At 47.8% G+C, this 16017-nt stretch overlaps 2 protein-coding genes across 7 annotated transcripts in view; one reads left to right on the top strand and one right to left on the bottom strand.

Annotated features, from left to right (window-relative positions):
• Window positions 1-1849: 1849 nt before the first annotated feature.
• Window positions 1850-2693, bottom strand: LOC133746813 (nascent polypeptide-associated complex subunit alpha, muscle-specific form-like). The gene is made up of 3 exons (XM_062175065.1): window positions 2609-2693; window positions 2476-2518; window positions 1850-2390 (listed from the first exon to the last, which is right to left on the bottom strand). Exons 1-3 carry the CDS (start codon window positions 2691-2693, stop codon window positions 1850-1852), a joined length of 669 nt encoding a protein of 222 aa, XP_062031049.1.
• Window positions 1996-16017, top strand: part of WIPF2 (WAS/WASL interacting protein family member 2) — a 60635-nt gene continuing 46613 nt past the window's right edge. For 2 of the 6 annotated variants that reach the window (XM_062215467.1, XM_062215468.1), the window contains exon 1: window positions 1996-2197. The gene's annotated coding sequence lies outside the window, so the exon portion shown is untranslated. The other 4 variants (XM_062215471.1, XM_062215470.1, XM_062215472.1 and 1 more) reach the window with 4 other exon arrangements.

Genomic DNA, 16017 nt, shown 5'->3' with positions numbered 1-16017 from the left:
TTGTTTTTAGGGAGATGGTCTTCCAGGTACTTAGTTTGAAAAAAGGAAAGTAGAAACATAAAATATTTTTGCACTGTTATCTTTTCCAGGAATACAACTATGGTATAAATTGTTTGGTATTATACACCATTTTTAAAAAGATTTATTTATTTATTTGAAAGTCAGAGTTACACAGAGAGAGGAGAGCCAGAGAGAGAGAGAGAGAGAGAGAGAGAGAGAGAGGGGTGTCTTCCATCCACTGGTTCACTCCCCAAATCGCTACAATGACCTGGGCTGGGCAAAGCCAAAGCCAAGAGCCAGGAGCTTCTTCCAGGTCTCCCATGTAGGTGCAGTGGTCCAAGCACTTGGGCCATCCTCTGCTGCTTTCCCAGGCACAATAGCAGGGAGAGGGATTGGAAGTGGAGCAGCTGGGACTTGAACCACCGGTGCCCAAAGGGGATGCCAGAGCTGCAGGCCGGGGCTTTAACCTGCTGCGCCACAGCGCCAGCCCCTCTGGTCTCCTGCAGTGCTGGAAAGCAGGTCCACATAGCTGAGTGACCTGTGAGGGAACAGATAGATGAGGTTGAAGAGCAGGGAGACTCTATTAAGGAGTTTAGATCACCACCTCCCTGGCTGTCATTCCACCTGCAGGCACCCAGGATACAGACACCTGAACATCGGGACCTTGGCATGCAAAGGTCTCTATGCCTGAAATGTGTTCCTTGCCTTCTCTAGTTACCAGCAAAATTCTACTCGTCCTTCAAGGCCCAGTTCAAAATCATTTATGAAATCTCCTCCCATTCCATAGCAAGAATTAATCACTTCCTTGTCTGCCACCCCACAGCATGTGTGTCCCCATGGTGTGAATCACAGGTTGACTTGTATCTCAGCTGGCTGTTTACATGCCAATCTGCCCACCAACACACACTGAGTTTCCTGGGGGTAGAGGCTCTGAGTCACTTCTGTATCTGTCTCCTGGTGCCTCCTCTAGTGCCTGGCCCATAGCAGGTAAGCAATGTGACATTTACTTGATTAGTGGGTGGTGCCCAGCACTGCTCACGGCGGAACAGAAGGAAAATAGAAGTAACAACCACTTATGGCATATCACGTGTTTCCCCATTCATTACTTGATTTGAGGCTTCCAACACCCCCATGATGCCGCAGGCATTTTAGAGGTAGGGGAGTTGAAGCCCGAGGGCACACAGCTAGTCAGTCGTGAGAACCAGATCCCAACCTCGTCCCTGTACTTTGGATTCAGCGCTAGGAATGGAGGGAGCATGTGGAGGTTGGAAGTCAGTGGTGTTGGCTGTCGCAGGAAAGTGGGTGCCTAGGGGAGAGATCGTTAGCTGAGAGCAGCTCCGCCAACGGAGGGCACAGGATTCCTCTCCCTGGCCCAAGCAGCTGGAGTCCGCATCACCATCCCCCAGCCGTGGAAGCCGGGAACCTCTGGCCCGCCAGAGAGAAGACGCCGGTGCTCGGGTCCGGTGGCCCAGATGACGTAAACGGTGTTAGCCGGAGCCCGCCCCTCTGTTGCTGTGACAACCGGAGCTTGACCACTTGGGCCCTTGCAAGGTTGAGTGAAGCGTGTACTTCGTTAATTCGAGATGAGGGGAGGACATTTGTGGGGGAGGAGGTGTGTGTGCCATGGAATAAACACGAAAAAGAAGTAAATTAAGAAAGACTTTAGCTCAGGGACTCTCCCCCTCGGCAAACGTTAGAATCACGCCCGCAAGTCTATAAGCCCCGATGCCTACGCTGCATCCCAGAACAATCAATCAGGCTCTCTGGGGGTGGGACCCAGGCACTAGGTAGGTAAAGCCTTCCAGGTTTTCCCGCTTATAGACAAATTGCAAACGAGGCTTTTAGCTGCTTAGCGGAATTTTTGCGACCTTCCCAAGATGGCGGCCAATTCAACCACTTCCGCCTTTACGTGCTCCGAAAGGGGGCGGGCTTTATAGCTGCGCACGCGCCTGGCGTCTCTTCGCTCGCTGCTCCCTCCTCCTTTTTCCCCCGCCTCCATTTTGTTCGCGGACGCTGGGGACGGTGGGAGCATATCCATTTCCGGGTTGGCAAAAGGGGCGGCGGCGGCGGTGAGAAAGAGCTTGCGGAGGGGCGAGCGGGACAGGACGAGACCGGAGCGGAGGGGGCAGAGGATTCGCTCCCGGAGCGGCTGCGACCAGGCTGCAGAGAGGCTGGGACGGCTGGATCCGTCGCTGAGGTGACCTGCGGACCTGAGTGGGAGGGAGCGCGGGGGGACGGGGCTTGGAGGCGGGGTTTGAGGAGAGCGGGGGGGCGTTGGAGGAGGGGCCTGAGCGGGAGCGGGGTCTCGGGGGCGGGGGGCTGGGTCCGAAGAGCCCGGAGGAGAGGGGGCGTGGGGGATGTTGAGGAGGGAGGAGTGGGCGAGGGGCGGACTGTGAGGAGAGGCAGGAAGTGAGGGATCCTGGAGGGCTGGGTGAGGTGAGTAGCGCGGCGCCGCGGCGTGAGGGACGAGCTAACCGTGCGCAGCGGGACCTGTGGGGAACGGGCCGGGAGCCGGACGCTGTGGGAGAGGGAGGTCAGTGTGACATTCTGGGCGCCGAACTGGCTGAACGGCCGTGGTTGGGAGGATGGCTCGAGAAGCCGCTTGCACCGGAGGGGGTCGTGATCAGGAGCCCTCGGGTGAGCGGGAATCGGCCTTGAGTCGAAGGTTGTGCTGAGAAGTGTTGCGATGGCATGGAGCGCCCGGAGTGGAGGGCTGATGGTGGAGAGAGGTGAGGGGGACGGGGAGTGCGTGTGTGTGGCTGAGTGATCCAGGAGGAAGATTCGTACGAGAGAGCATTGGAGTGAGAAGCTGGAAGGCGCTGCTGTGGCCTGGAATGCATACTTTTAAAGGGACTTGCATAATCTGCTTTGGGCTGCCCCAGGGCTCCCCACTTTCTGGTGTGCTGTTATTTTTGCCTCACTGTTTTGGTTTCTAAATGACTTACTGATTGTTTTTTGCTTTTTTTTTTTTTTTCTCCCTGCCTTTAAAAACCAGAGGAGAACCTTGGGGGGGGGGGGGGATAAGGACTGTGCTGGCCCACCTATAAATTTACTAAGTAACTTAGAGGCAAATCATTAAACTCTCCGCCTCCCCCCCCCCCTTTGAAATATAGGTCTGGTCCACCCCTGCGTTTAAAAGATTGTGTTAATCAAATGAGAGCTTTGAAGTGGTTGCACAGAAGTGTTCCCTAGGACCAGATGGAGGTGCCCATGTGTAGATGCGTGTTTTCCAGTTTCTTCTGCTAAGCTGTGCTGCATTATTTTGTGTGTGCCATGGAAGAGTCCCCCCCCCCCCTTTTTTTTTTTAAGATTTATTTTATTTTATTTGAAAGAGAGGAAGAGACAGAGCTTTCATCCGCTGGTTCACTTTGCAAATGGCCACAGTGGCCAGAACTGGGCTGATACAAAGCCAGGAGCCAGGAGCTTCTTCTGGGTCTTCCACATGGATGCAGGGGCCCAAGCACTTGGGTCAACTTCTGTTGCTTTCTCAGCTGGATTGGAAGTGGAGCAACGGAGGCTCAAACTGGCACCCATATGGGATGCTGGCACTGCGGGCAATGGCTTTACCTGCTACACCCTAGTGCTGGCCCCAGGAGCCTGGAGGTTCATTCAGGTCTCCCATGTGGGTAGCAGGGGTCCAAACATTTGGGCCATCTTCGCTGCTTTTTCCAGGCCAATAGCAGGGAGCTGGGTTGGAAGTGGAGTAGACAGGACATGAACTGACACTCCAATGGGATGCTGGCATCGCAGGCAGTAGGTTTACTTGCCACAACACTAGCCTTGAGGAGTTGGTTTTTAGTTGATGCATATTTAATTTTCTAGCTGTTATTAATGTGAACTTCAGTAAATAACTTCATAATTGTGTTATGTTGTATAATCTACCATTAAGCTGAGGATGAGGAAGTTAGAGTTGGGGAATGAATGAGGTCAGTTGATGGAAAATTTGGTAGAAGGCAGGGTTTTTTAAAAAAATTTTTAAAGATTTATTTATTTATTTGAAAGGCAGAGAGTTATAGAGAGACAGAGGCAGAGAAAGAGAGAGAGAGAGAAGTCATCCGTCTGCCGGCTCACTCCCCAAGTGGCGGCAATGGCTGGAGCTGTGCCGGCCAGAGCTGTGCTGATCCAAAGCCAGGAGCCAGGAACTTCCTCTGGGTCTCTCATGAGGGTGCAGGGGCCCAAGGACCCGGGCCATCCTCTGGTGTCTTACCAAGGAAGGCAGGGTTTTATTTTCTGGCCACCTGAGTATTTTACTTTTTTTTTTTAATTTTTTTAAAGATTTAGTTAATTGAAAGGCAGAGTTACAGAGAGGGGAAGAGAGAGAGAGAGATTGATCAATGGATCAGTTGTTCAGTCTTCCATCTGCTGGTTCATTTCCCAGATGGCCACAACAGCCAGGGCTGGGTCAGGCTGAAGCCAGGAGCTTCTTCCAGGTCTCCCACATGGGTTCACTTCCCCAGTTGCTGGCAACAGCCAGGGGTGGGCCAGGCTGAAGTCAGGAGTCCAGAACTCCATCTGGGTCTCCCACCTAGGTGGTAGGGACCCAATTACTGAGCCATCATGTGCTTCCCAGAGTGGGTTAGCAGGGAGCTGGATCAGAAGTAGAGCAGTTGGGACTCTGAACTGACACTTTGATAGGGATTGCAGGTGCATCCGAAGTGTTGGCTTATCTTGCTGCACTAGTTGCCACCCCTTCCTTATGATTAATCCTTTGAAATTCTGACTCGTAACTTCTTTTGGGGCATAATACTCTTAATAGTTTGCCCATAGATGAACTTTTTTTTTAATCTCAGAAGAAGTATTCCTGAAAGTCTTGGCATTTCTGAAGTCTGACGTGGATTTGCTAAAGAAGGGGCAGTTTCTGATCTGCCTTTCTTGATACAAGAGTAGTGTTTACCCTTGTTGGTACTGATTAGTTACGTGATGTCAGCACAAAGGTGAAATGCAAGAGAGGGTAGAAGATGGGGTTTTTATGTGTAAGAAAGGAAGGGAGAAGAGTCTGTTCTTTTGAAGGTGGAGTTACTGAACTTTTCCTCTTGGGCTCTGTGGGAGAGTACCTTGGTGCACTTGATTGTGTTTTCCTGTTGCTTTGAATTAATTCCAAAAATCAGGACTGTTAGTCTTTATACTAACCCCAGAAAGAGCTACAGGTTACAAAGTATATGCAGTTAGTTAGAGAATAAAAACCTGCCTAATATTCTACTGATACTTCAACCTGTAGTGTGCCTTTTTTTTTTTTTTTTTTTTGACAGATAAGTTAGTGGGAGAGAGAGACAGAGAGAAAGGTCTTCCTTCCGTTGGTTCACCCCCGAAATGGCTGCTACGGCTGGTGCTGCGCCGATCTGAAGCCAGGAGCCAGGTGCTTCCTCCTGGTCTCCCATGTGGGTACATGGGCCCGAGCACTTCACTGCCTTCCCGGGCCACAGCAGAGAGCTGGACTGGAAGAGGAGCAACCGGGACTAGAACCCGGCATCCATATGGGATGCTGGTGCCACAGGCAGAGGATTAACAAAGTGAGCCAAGGCACCAGCCCCTTTGGTTTGTTGTTAAAAGGTTTTTTTTTTTTTTTTTTGACAGGCAGAGTGGACAGTGAGAGAGAGAGACAGAGAGAAAGGTCTTCCTTTGCCATTGGTTCACCCCTCAATGGCCGCTGGGGCTGGCGGCGCACCGTGCTGATCCGAAGCCAGGATCCAGGTGCTTTTCCTGGTCTCCCATGCGGGTGCAGGCCCCAAGCACTCAGGCCATCCTCCACTGCACTCCCGGGCCACAGCAGAGAGCTGGCCTGGAAGAGGGGCAACCGGGACAGAATCCGGTGCCCCAACCGGGACTAGAACCCGGTGTGCCGGCGCTGCAAGGCGGAGGATTAGCCTGTTGAGCTGCAGCGCCGGCCATTAAAAGGGTTTTGAAATAACTTATGGGGCAGGTTTTTGGTATAACCTGCTTCTGTAACATAATGATTTTCAATTTTTCCTGTCCTGTCACATTTTTCCATTGCTCTGCTTGAGCCAGTTTTAAGTGGAAAATGGCAAATTGCACATTTTTTTCCTGTCCTTTTTAGTGTGGTGGACATCTTGTCTGTGGCGCAGTTTGATATCAATAAATTGAAAGGGCTCTTGACTGCCTCAGATGTGGAGGGTGACAGAAGCTGAGCTGGGTTTCCTGGACCAGAGAATGGACTCTGTCAAAGCAAAGAATAGTTGCAGAGGCACAAATTGGGACCTTGAAGCTGTGACTAACATTTTGGCAACATGCATCCCTTTGCCAAATAACTTCTTTTCTTCTTGAGTGTGATTGTTGATCTCTTTCTCAAAGTAGGCTCTTGTTGCTACTGTTCTCACACAACTCCCAAGCAGAAGTTGGCAGAGTTCCGGTTGACTGACTGTCTCTGAGGGATATGCCCTGGATTAGAGTGGATGGGGCGTTCCGTGTCAAAATGAGGTTCATTGGCAGATGCCGAGAGCTGCTCTGCAAAGAAATAGAGGCTGTACTTTACTGAATGTCCTTGTAATCCTTTATTTTTCTTCTAAATTCAAATCTGCTTCATACTCATCTGGTGATTAAAAGCAAAATCGTTGCCTTTGCCTGACTTTGTGAGTCTAGGGCACTGAGGAAGAAACAGTATTTCCTCCTCTCTTTCCCCTACTCTCACTCCCATGCCTTTGAGCCTGAGGACCCACAGGCTAAATTTAGGGAGCAGTTTTTTTCTTTTTCCCTCCCCACCCCCAAGATTTATTTGAAAGGTAGAATGACAGGAAAATGGAGAGAGAGAGAGAGAGAAAGAGAGAGAGAGAGAAGGAGGGAGAAAGGAGGGAGAAAGGAGGAGGGAGGGAGGGAGGAGAGGAAAGAGAGATACATACATACCAGCTGCTGGTTCACTCTCCAGATAGCTGCAGCAGCGAGGGCTGGGCCAGTCCAAAGCCAGAAACTCCAGTCTAGTCTCCCCAGTGAGTAGCAAGTACCCAAGTACTTGGGCCATCTTCCGCTGCCTTCCCTGGGGAAAATTGGTAGGAAGTTGGATCAGAAACAGAGCAGCCAAGATTTGAACAGGTGCGCTGATAAGGTATGTTGGTGGCTTAATCTACATGCTTCACTATCAGCCCCTAAGGAGCATGTTTTTTGTTTTTAAATAAAGATTTATTTATTTATTTGAAAGAGTTACAGAGAGGAGGAGAGACAGGAAATCTTCCATCTGCTGGTTCACTCCCCAAATGGTCGCAACGACTAGGACTTTTGGCCAGGCCAAAGCCAGAAGCCAGGAGCTTTTTCCAGGTCTCCCACATGGGTGACAGTGGCCCAGGGACTTGGGCCATCTGTTGCTGTTTTGCCAGGACTCAAACCAGCACCATATGGGATGCTGGTGCTGCAGGTGGTGGCTTAACCTGCTGTGCCACAGTGCCTGCCCCTATGGAGTATTTCTTGATACTGTCTTTGGATGGGCATTTTAAAATACTGAAAAGAAGTTTTTTGGGAAAAATGAAATTAGAAAAAAAAAGGTGATAGGCTTGCTAATGTCTATGGCAGTCTTAAGTCTCTTCAGCTTTTGGCTTAGCAAACAGAAAGAGCCTGTGAAGGCATATGAGTTACTGAGAATGGGAGACAGGAATTGGCTCTAAGCTTGCCTCTTAGGCTTGGCAAGATCAGTTTACAATGGCTCTCTGACACAGTACATTCCACTTAGTAAATACCCTTTTGTTTTGCAGGGGGTAAAAACTGAGGATAACCTTGTCTCTGATAGGTCTTGAGATGGATTATGAAGATCATTATGATAGTGACCCTTGTTGGAGATCACCCCAAAATGAATCCTCTTGCTAGTGGCCCTGGATTCAGCCTTCTCCTGCCATTAGTAATTTATAGCATTTGGTTCCCCATATGTGGATTTGAGAACCTAGCAGTTTCAGGTTCAGAGGGTTTGACTCTCATTCAGTGCTTTGTTTTTGATAACAAATGTAATTGTTGTTGTTTTTAATTTGGTCTCAGGATTTTCTTTTCTGAAGAATGGAAAGTCTGGTAAATCTGTATATGTAGGGGCCGGCGCTGTGGCTCAGTGGCCTGAATTCACGCTGGCATCCCATATGGACGCCAGTTTTAGTCCCAGCTGCTCCTCTTCCAATCCAGCTCTTGGATAGCAGTAGAAGATGGCCCAAGCCCTTGGGCCCCTGCACCCGCGTGGGAGACCCAGAGGAAGCTCCTGGTTCCTGGCTTTGGATCGGTGCAGCTGCAGTCGTTGCAGCCATCTGGGGAGTGAACCAGCGGATGGAAGACCCCTCTCTCTGCCTTTACTTCTCTCTGTAATTCTTTCAAATAAATAAAATAAATCTTAAAAAAAAAAATTGTATATGTGAGGATTTCCTACCTCTTACAATCGGTTTTCAAAAGAACACTAAACTTGTGGCCATCACCTGTGACATTAGCATCTCATATGGGTGCTGGTTTGTGTCCCCTCTGCTCCACTTCTGATCCAGCTCCCTGCTAATGTGCTTGGGAAAGCAGCAGAAGATGGCCCAAGTCCTTCGGTTCCTGATGAAGCTCTTGGCTTCTGGCTTTAGCCTGGCCCAGCCCTGGCTGTTGTGGCCATTTGGGAAGTGAACCAGTAGATAGAAGATCTCTCTCTCCCCTCTCTCTGTACCTCTGAGTTTCAAATAAAATAAATAAATCCTAAAAATAACAAAAACAAAAAAAGTAACTGTTTTAGACATTTATTTATTTAAAATTTAAGAGTTACAGAGAAAAGGAGAGACAGAGAGAGGTCTTCCATCTGCTGGTTCAATTCTCTGTGGTTGCAGTGACCAGGGTGGAGCAAGGCCAAAGCCAGGAACCAGAGGCCATCCTCTGCTGCTTTCCCAGGCCATTAGCAGGGAGCTGGATGGGAAGTGGAGCAGCCTGACATGAACTGGTGCCCATATGGGATGTCAGCATTGCAGGTGGTAGCTTAATCCATACACCACAGTGCTGACTCCAAAATGTAAATTTATTTATTTATTTATTTATTGACAGGCAGAGTTAGACAGTGAGAGAGAGAGAGACAGAGAGAAAGGTCTTCCTTCCTTCCTTCCATTGGTTCACCGCCCCCAAATGGCCGCTACGGCTGGTGCTGTGCCGCTCCAATCCGAAGCCAGGAGCTAGGTGCTTCCTCCTGGTTTTCCATGTGGGTGCAGGGCCCAAGCACTTGGGCCATCCTCCACTGCCTTCCCCGGCCACAGCAGAGAGCTGGACTGGAAGAGGAGCAACCGGGACAGAATCCGGCGCCCCAACCGGGACTAGAACCCGGGGTGCTGGCGCTGCAGGTGGAGGATTAGCCTAGTGAGCCGCAGCGCTGGCTAGAATGTAAGTTTCTTAAACTTCATAGTTAAAAAAAAAAACTTTGTAGTTTCAAATTAAGTTCCACTTGGATTTTGAGGCCCTTGAGTGAAAACCATTTGATTTTAGTCAATATATATATATTTTCAGTACAAATTCACTGACCTACTTTGTATGCTTAAGGAAACACCGAATCCAGTAATCCTTTTTTTTAATCCTGTCTGACTGTGAAATGTTCTTCATTTATCTTTAGATACATGAAGCCAGATATATTGGGACATTTGAATATAAAAAATGAATTTTTAAAATAGATTTATTTATTTATTGAGAAGTAGAGTTACAGACAGAGGGAGAGAAAGAGAAAAAGATCTTCCATCTGCTGGTTCACTCTCCAAATGGCTGCAACAGCCGGAGCTGGGCCTATCCAAAGCCAGGAGCCAGGAGCTTCTTCCAGGTCTCCCATGTGGGTGCAAGGGTCCAAGGACTTGGGCCATCTTCTTCTGCCTTCCCAGCCCATAGCAGAGAGCTGGATTGGAAGTGGAACAGCCAGGACTCAAACTGGCTGGCACTGCAGGCAGCAGCTTTATCTGCTACGCCACAGCACTAGCCCCTTATTATTTTTTTTTTAAAGATTGATTTATTATTAATTTGAAAGAGTTACAAAGAGAGAGAAGGAGAGACAGAGATCTAAAATGAATTTTCTTCTGAAGTTGTATGATCTGGTATGGGGTTAAGCTGCCCAGGGTTTGTGGATTTTTTTGCTGCTTCCGCTTTCCCAGTGTGACACTTGAATTTTTTCTTTTTTTTTCTTTTTTTTTTTGACAGGCAGAGGTGGACAGTGAGTGAGAGAGAGAGAGAGACAGAGAGAAAGGTCTTCCTTTTGCCGTTGGTTCACCTTCCAATGGCTGCCGCGGTAGCGCGCTGCGGCCGGCGCACCACGCTGATCCGATGGCAGGAGCCAGGGGCTTCTCCTGGTCTCCCATGGGGTGCAGGGCCCAAGGACTTGGGCCATCCTCCACTGCACTCCCTGGCCACAGCAGAGAGCTGGCCTGGAAGAGGGGCAACCGGGACAGGATCGGTGCCCCGACCGGGACTAGAACCCGGTGTGCCGGCGCCGCAAGGCGGAGGATTAGCCTGTTGAGCCACGGTGCCGGCCTGACACTTGAATTTTTTCTATCACTGTTTTAGAAGTAAGGACAAGAATGTTTTTAGCAAATTTTATTTTTTAAATAGATAATCCAAAATTCAAAAAAGTACATAGTAATACCCTTAGATAAACAGTCTGTTTTTGACTTCTCTTAACCCATTTCTTCCCAGGAACAGTTAGGCAGCTAATACTATTGTTTTTAAAGTCCTTAACAAGAGGTAAAAATATAAAGCTAACATATGTGTTTCTTATTTGTTAAAAAGAAAATATAACATACTATTAATACTATCTGCAAAAAATTTTAGATTTTTTAAATATTATTTGAAAGGTAGAGTGCGAGGGGTGAGTGAGATCTTCCGTCTACTGGTTCACTTCCCAGATGGCTGCATTGGCTGGGGCTGGGCCAAGCTGAAGCCAGGAACTCCCTGGGTCTTCCATGTGGGTGGCAGGGGTCCATTTGGGCCATCTCTGCTGCTTCCCAGGTGCATTAGCAGAGAGCTGGATTGGAAGCATAACATCTGGGACTTGAACTGGCGCTCTTATATGTTGGATGCTGGTATTGCAAGTGGCAACTTAATCTACTGTGTCGCAATGCTAGCCCCTGGTTTTTAACTTACTTTGGCAATTATTGCCTTTCAGCAATAATGAGATTGAGTGTCTGCTCTATACTGATAGACTTTTAAACTCTTTCCAGTCTTTTGCTATTAAAAATGAACTCTGGGGCTGGTGCTGTTGCTTAGCTGGTAAAGCCACTGCTTGTAGTGCTAGCATCCCATATTGGTGCTGATTTGAATCCCGGCTGCTCTACTTATGATCCAGCGCTCTGCTGATGTGCATGGGAAAGCAGCGGAAGATGGCCCAGGTCCCTGGGCCCCTGCATCTTGTGAGAGACCCAAAAGAAGTTCTGGGATCCTGGCTTCGGATCAGCCCAGCTCCAGCTGTGTGGCCATTTGGGGAGTAAACCAGTGGATGGAAGACTCTCTGCCTCTTCCTCTCTGTAACTGTGGCTTTCAAATAAATAAATAGATAAATCTTTAAACAAAACCTGAGTTTCAGTGAGTAACCATGTGTGTTTGGCCCTTTGCATGTGTGACTATATCTGTAGGGTAAATTCTTCTTTTTTTTTTTTTTGGACAGGCAGAGTGGACAGGGAGAGAGAGAGAGACAGAGAGAAAGGTCTTCCTTTGCCGTTGGTTCACCCTCCAATGGCTGCCGCGGCTGGTGGGCTGCGGCCGGCACACTGCGCTGATCCGAAGGCAGGAGCCAGGTGCTTCTGGTCTCCCATGGGGTGCAGGGCCCAAGGACTTGGGCCATCCTCCTCTGCACTCCCGGGCCAAAGCAGAGAGCTGGTCTGGAAGAGGGGCAACCGGGACAGAATCTGGCACCCTGACCAGGACTAGAACCCTGTGTGCCGGCGCCGCAAGGCAGAGGATTAGCCTATTGAGCTGCGGCGCCGGCCCTAGGGTAAATTCTTATAAAAAGAATTGCTGAGACTGATTTTTTATGTTACTCATTTATCCAGAATGCTTGCTTGCTTTATTTATTTATTTTTTATTTACTTACTTATCCTATTGTGTCAAGGACTGTGCTAGGTTCTGCATGTAAAACAGTTAATAAACAAACTGATTCAGTCCTCATTCTCCTGGTGGAAAAGACATCCATAAACAAATTTTTTTTTATTGGGGTAGGTCCCCCCCCCTCCAGATTTATTTGTTCATTTGAAAGGCAGAATTATAAAGAGGCAGAGGCAGAGAGAGAGAGAGAGAGAGGGATAGCTTAACATCTGCTAGTTCACTACCCAAATGACCAAAATGGCCAGAGTTGGGCTAATCCAAAGCCAGGAGCCAGGAGCTTCCTCTGGGTCTCTCAGACAGGTGCAGGGCCCCAAACACTTGGACCATCCTCTGCTGCCTGCCCAGGTGCATTAGCAGGGAGCTGGATCAGAAGTAGAGCAGCTGGGGTTCAAACTGGTGCCCATATGGGATGCTGGCACTGCAGACAGTGGCTTTGCCCACTACACCACATCACTGGCCACCATCCTTAAACAGTTTCGTGTGGACATTTGCTGCAGTGTTTAGGTTGCTGCTCTGGATGTTGACATCCCGTATCGGAGTCCCTGGGTGCAAATCTTAGCTCTGGTTCCTGTCTAGCATCCTGCTGATACACACCTTGGAGGCAGCAAGTGATGATTCAAAAGTACCTGGGTCCATGTCACCACGTAGGAGAACTGGATCGAACTGCTGGCTCCTGGCTTTGGCTTGGCCCAGCCCCAGCTGTTGTGGGCTTTTGGAGGAGTGTGAACCAGTGGATGGGAGATTTCTCTTTTTCGTGTGATTAAATAAATAAAATTAATTAAATATTTTAAAGATGAATTATTGTTGGAATCAATCCTGTGGAGACAGCTCATTCCAAGTTGATTGGGAAGAAAAGCAGTCAGGGAAAGTCTCTGAGGAATTGACTTTTAAGGCTGAACAGTAAGGGTTAGGGGAGGATGAGACTATTATAGGTGGAGGTCCTGAGGAGGGAAATAAATGGGTATTTTGAGGAACTGAAAAGTTCCACTGTGACTGGAACTTGGGAAGTGAGAAACAGAGAGGTAAGAGGCAAGGCTCCAGGGTGTGGGCTTTCCTTAAAAATAGATAAATACTACAGTGAATTTTGAGCTCAACCTTGAAGGTAGAGTTTTTTTTACTCAGTTCTTTCCACAATGTTCGTTTACTGGTGTTGGTGCTGAAGCCATCAGTATGGTAAAGAAGGCTGGTACTTGTGCAGAGCAGTATGTTTTCTCTAAGAACTTTACTGGATAAAACCTGTTGTTTGAGTCTTGATTTCTCTTAGGTCCTTCAAATTAAACTTGGCTGGCCTTAAACCTTTTTTTTTTTTTTTTTTTTTTTTAAGATTATTTATTTATTTTGAAAGAGTTAGAGATCTTCCATTCTCTGGTTCACTCCCCAGATGGCTGCAATGGCCAGTGCTGGGCCAGGCTGAAGAGCTTCATCCGGGTCTCCCACTGGAGTAGCAGGGGCCCAAACACTTGGGCCATCTTCTGCTGCTTTTCCCAAGTCATTAGCAGGGAGCTGGATCAGAAGTGGAGCAAGTTTAAGGTCTTAGAAATTGGTTTGGAAATTAGAATTATTGGGGACCAATTCTTAGATTATGAGGGGTGTTGGGGATGTTGGTTTGCCAGATTTCTACTTACTTGTAGGGGATATTGACTATTATGTTGTCCTCATGGGGCTAGAGAGAGAGCACAGATGTTCTTATTATGAACTGGTGAATATATATTCTGTCATACCTGTCATCTAGACCATATGTCTTAACATGACACATAAGTTTTTTTTTTTTATTTTTTTTTTATTTTTGACAGGCAGAGTGGACAGTGAGAGAGAGAGACAGAGAGAAAGGTCTTCCTTTTGCCGTTGGTTCACCCTCCAATGGCCGCCGCGGTAGCGCGCTGCGGCCGGCGCACCGCGCTGTTCCGATGGCAGGAGCCAGGTGCTTCTCCTGGTCTCCCATGGGGTGCAGAGCCCAAACACTTGGGCTATCCTCCACTGCACTCCCTGGCCACAGCAGAGAGCTGGCCTGGAAGAGGGGCAACCGGGACAGGATCGGTGCCCCGACCGGGACTAGAACCCGGTGTGCCGGCGCCGCAAGGCGGAGGATTAGCCTGTTGAGCCACGGCGCCGGCCGACACATAAGTTTTGTTGGATGTGAACATGAATCAGTAGCCCAAGGGTCATTATAACTCTGAATATATTAAAGTGTTTTTATCTGGAGCCATTGTAATTCTGAGCTTGTGAAAGCATTTTTATCTGCAAGTATATTGACTTTTGTTCGGAAATCACAGTACTCAAAGCCCAGATGGTCCTGTTTGATTTAGTACCTTTCTTATATAATTGGATCAGCTTGCCCTGTTTTCATAGCTGGAGTAGATTCTTCATTTAGCAGCCTGTCACTCGTGATCAAGGAATGAAAATGTGCAAATTTTCCTAGCATTTCAGCAAGGAGCATCTGTGTTTCCAATGGCTTAAGGGTATTAGAGTGAGAAAGCAGAGGCTCCTCGACAGTGAAAGTCACAGCTTTGTTATTAGATTATCTGTGGGGACTTGGGACTTCATATATTATCTTTGAAATGAGGCATGACACTTCTCTCCCTGTGAAGTCTGGATCAGCATTTTATAGAGCATCTGCTTGAGTTTTCTTTCAGGCCTGTACTTAATGAGGCTGTCATCACTGGATTTTGTTCTCTGTATATGCTTTTCCGCATTTACATTGGAGTCCGCAAACGACGACTGGCTCAGGGAAGTTGGAGGCTAATAACATGATATAATGGCTAGTTTAGAGTGTTAAGAGCCATTTTATGCCTTCAGTGACTAGGTTTTGGCCTGTCTTAGAATAGCCTTTTTGTCTAATTAGAGTTTCTTAGGACTTCTAATGAAGTTTTGACAACAAATGCAGATTGTTTTTGTTTTTCAGCAGTTGCATTAAGTTGAAAGCAAGATTCTAAAAGGATGTAATTGATTTTAACATTTATCTCTCTAATTTTGTGCTTACCTTTGCAAGTAATTTGGTCATAATTTCTTAGAGTGGCCTGGAAGTTGCTCACACTGGTATTTGACCACTGTTAGAATAAGCGCTGGGATTGGTATTCACTGTGTGGTTACACCCAGGCTGTGGCTGAGATTCAGATCATGAGAGCCTGTTTCCGCGAGTCAAGACACAGGTTCTAGAATTGGGTATAATGGCCTTTTAATTTTATTGATTTTTAAAAACGATTTATTTATTTTATTTGAAAATCAGAGTACAGAGCGCAAGAGAGACAGAGAGCTCTTCCATCGCTGGTTCACTCCCAGATGGCTGCAATGGCCAGGAGTGGGCCAGGCCAGAGCCAGGAGCCTGGAACTTCATCTGGGTCTGCCATGTGGGTGGCAGGGGCCCAAGCACTTGAGCCATCTTCCACTGCTTTTTCCCAGGCCATTAGTAGGAAGCTGGATCAATAGTGGAGTGGCCAGGACATGAACTGGTGCCCACATGGGATGTCAGCATTGTAGCTGGCAGCTTTATCTGCTACACCACAATGCTGGCTCTGGTTCGTTTTTTATTTTCCTTAACTGCATTGACCTGATTTTTTGAACTTTTGCTCCATATATTGTGGTTTTGCTTATGCAGTGTTAAGGTTTTTTTATTTTAGTAATTTTTTTTGTCAAAATAGTAAGCATATATAGTTTAAAGAATTAAATGAGGGGCTGGCACTGTGGCATAGTGGGTAAAGCTGCTGCCTGCAGTGCCGGAATTCCATATGGGCACTTGTTCGAGCCCTGGCTGCTCTACTTCTAATCTAGCTCTCTTTTATGGCCTGAGAAAGCAGTAGAAGATGGTCCAAGTCTTTGGGCCCCTGCACCCGCGTGGGAGACCTGGAAGAGGCTCCTGGCTTTGGATTGTGGTCAACTGAGGAGTGAGCCAGCAGATGGAAGACCTCTCCCTCTCTCTGTCTCTGCCTCTCTGTAACTCTGCCTTTCAAATAATAAATAAATAAATCTTTAAAAAAAAAAAAAAGATGATACTTCAAGGCTCAT

This window comes from Lepus europaeus, chromosome 18 (assembly GCF_033115175.1).
Source record: "Lepus europaeus isolate LE1 chromosome 18, mLepTim1.pri, whole genome shotgun sequence".
Taxonomy (NCBI): Eukaryota; Metazoa; Chordata; class Mammalia; order Lagomorpha; family Leporidae; genus Lepus; species Lepus europaeus.
The sequence above is the reverse complement of the archived record's forward strand: the minus strand, read 5'-3'. Positions and strand labels throughout refer to the sequence as shown.